The following is a 7,623-nucleotide window of genomic DNA, read 5'->3' on the forward strand; positions in this document are numbered from 1 at the left end:
TGAATTTCAGATCGACGGAGTTAATTGCAGACACGGTTCCGTGGGAGAGAATGGATAGAGGAAAATCCTGTGTGATTGGGGCATATGGTAGTTAGTATTGATGAGATGTCTACGTGAAAGTCACACATTAGAGGGCTGTTGATGGGGAAAAACAGTTCGACACGATTAACCGGTGTTAGAGATTACTCTAAATTTATTAGGTGTGCTGAAGAAATCTTTTAACGCGTTCAAGTCTCACGGAGGCTCGACTCCATCTGATTACATCCATCTCTCGGTCCCTTAACACCACCGACAAAACTCAACAACTCCAGACAGCTAAGAATCTTTCACTTTACTAAAACGCGTGTTTCGGACTCTCACTTAGTTAAGAAATCAATGTCTGGCTGAGGCAAGTTTGTATTACAAGCCACTGACGGAAGACCAGAACGCCCTTTTACATGTACCTCTAGTCCACATTCCTCATTCAGCTCCCTCGAATGTCATCAATCTACACCACTGTTTTCGTTCATGGATTCCCAGTTGCTGAAACTGTAAGATTCCTTTTTTACTTCTTGAGCATCATATGGGTGTTGTTCAAGTTAACGTGTTTCAAGAGTCCTCAACTGCTAATTACTCTTTCTTCTTGATTTGATCTCGTTCTGGTTAAGTTGCCAGTTTAAGTGTTTACTTCACTTTTATAGTTTCGTCTTTGGGGGTATTTTGGATCTATATGGATGGATTTTATGTGGGTTTGCTTTTATCTTGTGGTTGATTTATGTTGAAAGCTGGAGTATTTGGTGGCGTGTTCGAAAGATGGAGATTATTACCAAGTTTAATTGGGATACATTTGGCCATTTCAGGAGTTTTGGTGAGAGAATGGCAAATGGCCATTGTAAAATTTTGGTCTTCCTATCTTTGAATGGACTGGTGGCCATGGGCTCATTGATATCCTTCCTTTCAGCCATGGTATTTGGATATATGTATTGGTTTCCCTCTTCTAGTCCAGTTCTTCATAGTTATGCGATTTCTGAGTCCAATGTGTCTAATGGCAAATGCCACGTTTTTTATGGAAGTTGGATCCGTGATGAAAGTTATCCTTTATACGATGCCTCAAGATGCCCGTTTGCAGAGCGTGGATTTAATTGCTTGGCTAATGGGCGGAAAGATAATGGCTATACCAAATGGAGGTGGAAGCCTAAAGATTGTGATATTCCAAGGTTTAATGCACCTGCAGTTCTTGAAAATCTTCGTGGGAAGCGAATTGTTTTTGTAGGCGATTCATTGAGTAGAACACAGTGGGAGTCTTTGATATGCTTGCTCATGATGGGAATTGAGGATAAGAGGAGCGTATATGAAATCAATGGGCATAAGATCACAAAACGTATCAGGTTTTTGAGTGTACGGTTTAGTTCATTCGATCTTTCTATTGACTATTATCGATCAGTTTTCCTGGTACAGCCTGGTCCAGTGCTGAGGCGTGCACCAAAGAGGGTGAAGACTACACTAAGACTCGATAAGTTGGATGATATTAGCAAAGAGTGGGTTGACTCAGATGTTCTGATTTTTAATTCGGGACACTGGTGGACACGGACTAAGCTCTTTGAAATGTAAGTTACCTACTCTCCTTAGCATTGACTGCCATAAATGTTGTGTTCTACTACTTACAAACGTCTTTCAATTGTGATTTTGGTATGCAATCTGCTGCCAGCAAACATATAAGCCTCTATTGTGAGTAAATGTGCTTTTCAATTCTATAATGATGTAATACATTGACCTTTCATCATTGTTCTAATTGTTCTCAATTGTAATTTCTATTAACTTCTCATTGACCTTGCTCCGTCCTTTATGTAACATCATAACACAGTTTGCAGTACATTTTGAATTCAATATTCATCTTTAGCGTATTGTCTTGGGTAAACAGAGTGTGTAATAGCATTATATATTGTAACATTCATGAGTGAGATTACAGAGGGTAAAAACATCGATGTCTTGGAGGGCATTAACTTGGGCTGGCTGTTGTGTTGTGGAATATTCTCGTAAACATGATTCACAGATCATGGATTTGAACGTCGACTATGGAAATTTCCTAGATAGAGGCAAATTTTCAAATGGTTAGTAAAATTACAGCAGTTTTAGAAATGTGTAGTGGGGTGGTAGTGGTGAGAGAAAGGTGTGTGCGTGCTCGCACACACATATCCTTCGGAAAAAAAGGTTTATTATAACAGCAGACAAGCATTTGTTATGCTGATATCCCAGGGATTTTAATCATAGTTTTCCCTTCCGTGCATATCTTTTAACCAGTATCTCTGCATATGGCTTAATGAATGTTTGAATCTGTTGCAGCCAATACACTTTAGGTCAACCAGTATCTCTGAACTTGTGATTTATGAACTTGATATCTAGGAATGTTATATGATTTTCTAACATATCATTGGATCTCCATTAGACTTTCTCGAGTTTGTAAGTATGGGACTTTTAGCTCAAGATTTTGCAGTAAAGATTGTTCTCTGTATAATTTGCAAAAGTGGAATAGTCCTAACATGTTTCCAGACAGGGGCTGCTATTTTCAAGTAGGAGATTCGCTGAAGCTTGGAATGCCAATCTCTACTGCCTTCAGGAGAGCATTGGACACATGGGCATCTTGGGTTGAGACTATGATACACAGAAATAGAACAAGTGTATTCTTCCGGACTTTTGAGTCATCCCATTGGAGGTGTGTTGTGTAGTTAGTCAATATGTTTGCCCCCATTTTATGCTCATAGCTTTGTTTTTGCCATTTTTTAGTTTTTTAATTCTTTTGGCAGACAAAAGGTTAACATCTTCTTGAGGATTGCTGAAGAAATTTCAGTTAGATTTAGATTTGGTGGATCTATAACTCTACCACCAGTCTGCTCTAGTCTTGCAGCTCAATGTGATTGCTACCATTCTTGTGTGTTGAACTCAATTGCCTGCTAAGATGTTAGAAAAGGTTTCTCATACCCATTGACCAAAAAATCCTGTTCTTTTTTGCCGTAAATGTTACTATTGTGTTTTTTAGATGATCTAAAATGCTATGATGTTAGTTTTTATAGAGTTCCTCACGAAGAGGAAGCTTTCCACTGTAAGGTCCTTTCTGATCTTCTGACCTAACACTTCCAAGAAAGTTGAGACAAGGATGCTGTACGTTTATATCTGCACCAGCAGATGGTCCTGTAACTTTTTAGAAGTGGTGCCCTTTTCCCAAAACTAGGGAAGGGACTAATGTATAGAACAAGCTTGGAGAAATGAATAACATATGGCGTTACTTAGTGTGTTGAGAATGTCCTAGATGCCACAAACACACTCTGGAAAGCAGATTGCAAGATTTTGTACCAAATTAATCCTTACCCTATGCAGCAGGGATGCATATATATTTATACGTATTATACTTATACGCCCATATTTACCACAAGAAGGACACCCATTTTGTAGTAATATGTATTTGTGCATGCACCCTAGGTAATTACATACGTGTATGAATGTATATTAGGTTGCTTGTTTTCTGTTGAAAATTTCTACTTATGAAAGATCGAGTAAGAGTAATAATATATGGGACTGTATGTTATACACGAGTACCGTAAAGAAATTATCTGGCATATGAAAAAAGAATCAGGTATATCTAATGTGAGTCAGGGTTACTTTAGCTTTAGCTATAGGCATTCAGGAAACTGCATGTACATTTTGGTGATTTTTCTGTAGCCTGTCAATTTCCAATATGAAAAAAAGAAGAGCCATGCTCATGTAGGACGTTAATTTAGAATTTATGCTTTTGCTTATAACAGCTTGCCTGAACTGTAAACTGACACTAACCCACTTGTAACTTTTTGGAAAACTGGACTGATAAAAATGATTTAATGTATCTTCACCAGTGGTAGAAACCGGAATTCTTGTAAAGTGAGTCGTCACCCCTCATTAAGATCTAATGGGAGGGACCGAAGCCCGATTTCAGATAGCATAATCAAGGTTGTGGAGAAAATGACAGTTCCTGTAGAAGTAGTGCATGTTACACCAATGGGGGCATTCCGGAGTGATGCGCATGTGGGTACTTGGAGTGACAATCCATCTGTACCCGATTGTAGCCACTGGTGTCTGCCTGGTGTTCCTGATACATGGAATGAAATTATCTTCTCCAATCTGCTGTCCAAGAATGGCGACTCTACCAATGAACACTAGAAGTTCCGAGTTGGTTTCCTTCTCTTGCCTCCAGCATTTTAATTTTTACATAGATATGTAGGATTTTCCTCCCTTTGTATCTGTGAAAATGTGGACAGAAATTATATGTAATTTCACAACGTTATTTTCCCAGTGCACCACTACCAAATGTGCATTATCTGTATAATTTCTGTTTATTTTAAATTTAATACAACCAAAATGTTTGGGCTGTTTCTGAAAATGAAAATGGTGGGAACAATTATAACAAGAACTGTCAAACATGCATTTTCATGTAATATCTACTTTTCTTTCTCTGGAAACAAACAATTTGTTTCTCTCTAAGTTGAGAATTGGAAACGTTAAATGCACCAACAAAATTTCAAAGTTTCACTAAAAATTAATAATTAGGTTGGATTTGGGTTGTTCAGGTTCAGGTGCCAGTCCCTATCAAGTACTTCCTGGGCGCGAGATGTTTTGGGTTCAGCTCAGACTCTGCAAGCAGTAGATAAAGGGGTATGTGGACCAATTTTTGTGAGTATAAGGGGTTTCTTTCTGACAAATTGGTGGCCAGTTATCAGGGCCTTTATCTATAGTACAGTGTTATGAACAACCCAACTGAATTCTTCCATTCAAGGCCAAGAACACGCAAACAAAAACAGAAAAAAGAAGGAAGGAATGGTTTCCATGATGAGAACAGCAATTCATGTTGGAAGCTCGGTTATTTGTACAAGCCTGCTTTTGTCTTGTCTTTTAGCTCGAAATGACTGCTTCTGACATTAAAATCCTTTCCTTTTTTTCGACTGCTGGTAACATGTTTCTTGTGCTTTTACCTATATAAAAAAAGCTTGTTTCTTGTGCTTTTGTAGTAATGTAATTAGTTACTTTACTTGTGAAATTTTTTTTTTTTAAAGTAATTTACTTATGAATTTAGTCGCACCTTACAAAACATAAAAGCCTGATACAACTATTGATAATCATTTTGGCGAAAATGTTAGTGTAGTTTCTCAAAGTTATCGTTTAATTATTTTAATTAATAGTTAAGAAAGAAACTATTAGTAGAATTATGTATTTTTTTAAAAATGATTAAGGATATTAAAAAAATATTAAAAAAAAATGAAAAAAAAAATTGAAATACACTAAGGGTACTGGCGGCCGCTAGCACCATCCTTTTGCTATATAATGATAAATTGAGGATGCTATACTCAACTATGGAACTATATCTGATCTAAGTCTGGTACAATGACCATAAGGGCGGTGGCTCAATAGTCCTTGGGTTACTCTCAAGGAGTTGTGAATTTCTTAGTGGGACTTGGGTCTTAAGTTGCTCAAACTGAGAGAGTGCTTGTGGTTGCGGCTTCTCACAGTCTATATTTCATTTTATCTCATCTAATTATTATTACTTTTTCAAATTTTTATATAAAATAAAATAAAAAAATTTAACTTTTTCAAATTACAAAATAAAAATAATTTTAAAAAAATAGATTCTAACAATATTTTATTTAATTTTTAACTTTAATCTCATCTCATTTCATCTATAAAAACAAACGAGGCCTAAGTTCCTTTATCCGATTCCGGTTCTTCACAGGTAAGATGCTATTATGGTCCCTCCAATTACCCCCCGTCTTATGAAAGACAGGTTTATGAAGAACTTGGAAGAAAGTCATCAAGAATTGGAATATGAGATCTTAAGCCACACAAAAGAAATGAGGATGTGAGCGTTGTTAACATCCAACAATTATACTTTAAATCAAATCACTTCAAAAACCACAACCACAATCCTGCCACCGTGACGTGTATTCTCAACCATGGCAACAGATCCACGGTTCAACCACTATGTTAATGATAATTAAAAAATCTCTAACCCTGCCACCTCTGGCAGTGGCCTTGTCCACCTACATGAGGGATGCCCGCCGGCCAGGCGAGGTGGCTGTGCTAGTGGTGCTATGGGGTGGAGGTTTATTCGGCTTATTTTATTTTATTTTAAGCCTTGGGATATAATATAGAAAACTTTGGCTCAGTTATGCACATTCAATTGCAGTATGTATCCTTGAGAAGGTAACTTAGTAGCAGATAGCTTATGAAGTTAGGTGCTAAAGGTCTTAGTCATGTCCTTTTCTCTGTCTCACAACTTCATAAGCAAGTTCTAGGTGAAATAGGTTTAGATACATGAAATACTTTGATTGATTTCATAAAAATCTTTATAATTTCATCAAGGCATTCTCGCTTATACACGTGTTATTCATGTCATTACCTGTTTCAATTTCTCTCTATCTTTTGATATTTTCATTATTTTTCATGCCTCAAAATAGAGAGAACATTTTGCATGCTCAACTATATCTTTAGCTTAATATAGTATAGATATATTTATCAAAAAGAATAGTGTAGATTCACTTTCATGGTTTATACTGATTGTTAACCAATAAAAGGGAAAGACAGCAGACAGTAACATCAATAATTAACCAATAAAAGGGAAAGACAGTAGACAGTAACATTAATAAGGTAACGAGATACCTATCAAGCGATCTCAATGTCTTGCAGGAAAGAAAATTACAAGCTTCAAAGAAAAAACAAAGGGAACTTTGAGAAGTGTTTTCCAATGCAAACAAACCATCCTAAATCTTAGAATGGCAGTCAAGTCACTAAAAACTTGCACACGATTATAACCAAAAAAATTGAGGCAAAATTCTTGCTACAAATAGGTGTTCAATGCTACCCTTTTCTCCACAACTCAATTCATCTTTATTAACTTCAAGATGGGCTCTGCACAGAACAATGACTTCAACTTCCCACACTTCCCTACACCACCACCTCCATCAACAAAGCCGCCTAGTCCCTCAAAGTCATCACCGCCCCCACCATCTCAACCTTTTGCTCCACCACCTCATCATGTGCAACCACCGCCACAGCCTTCGCCATCACCAGACAACCATCCAACAGTAATAGTCATTGTGTTCATCTCATTTGGAGGTCTTATGTTACTTGCATTCCTCGCAGCTGCTCTCTGTTGCTACATTAAGAAGAGAAAGAAGAAGACAGTTCAAGAAACCGATCTTATTCACTTTGATGAAGAAAGGAAGGTCAAGGAGGCCATCATTCCAGGGCCGGGTGGCTCAAAGGCTGTCATATTGACAATTGAGGATGATGTCCATATCGATGAAATCATTAGGAAGAATGAGAAGGTTGGTGAAGGTTTGCATGACAAGTCGGCAGAGGGCATATCTGGTCCCCATGAGGAAGGAGCATCTTCTTCTAGTGTTGATCATCACCAACTTGAACACAAGCCTTGATCACAAGTCCTTTTACATAAATAATGAATGTCCTTCATCATCCTAAGAAAGGACTTCAAGTTATGTGATACATTCATTTTAAATTTGATTGTGCTCTCGTCTGATATAAAATATTTTAAGGAACTCAAATATATTATCAAAATATGTATAATTTGTGTGAACTTGCTATTTCTGAAATGCATATATA

General features: G+C 37.2%; 2 protein-coding genes across 2 annotated transcripts; both read left to right on the forward strand.

Annotated features, from left to right (window-relative positions):
• Window positions 1-350: 350 nt before the first annotated feature.
• Window positions 351-4,390, forward strand: LOC121242084 (protein trichome berefringence-like 7). Its single transcript, XM_041139987.1, has 3 exons — window positions 351-1,586; window positions 2,534-2,692; window positions 3,867-4,390. Exons 1-3 carry the CDS (start codon window positions 793-795, stop codon window positions 4,168-4,170), a joined length of 1,257 nt encoding a protein of 418 aa, XP_040995921.1. The 5' UTR covers window positions 351-792; the 3' UTR covers window positions 4,171-4,390.
• Window positions 4,391-6,902: 2,512 nt separating this feature from the next.
• Window positions 6,903-7,436, forward strand: LOC121243122 (protein TRACHEARY ELEMENT DIFFERENTIATION-RELATED 7A-like). The gene has a single exon (XM_041141179.1). The coding sequence runs from the start codon at window positions 6,903-6,905 to the stop codon at window positions 7,434-7,436; it is 534 nt and encodes a 177-aa protein (XP_040997113.1).
• Window positions 7,437-7,623: the final 187 nt, after the last annotated feature.

The sequence above is a fragment of the Juglans microcarpa x Juglans regia genome, chromosome 8D, assembly GCF_004785595.1.
Source record: "Juglans microcarpa x Juglans regia isolate MS1-56 chromosome 8D, Jm3101_v1.0, whole genome shotgun sequence".
Classification (NCBI taxonomy): domain Eukaryota; kingdom Viridiplantae; phylum Streptophyta; class Magnoliopsida; order Fagales; family Juglandaceae; genus Juglans; species Juglans microcarpa x Juglans regia.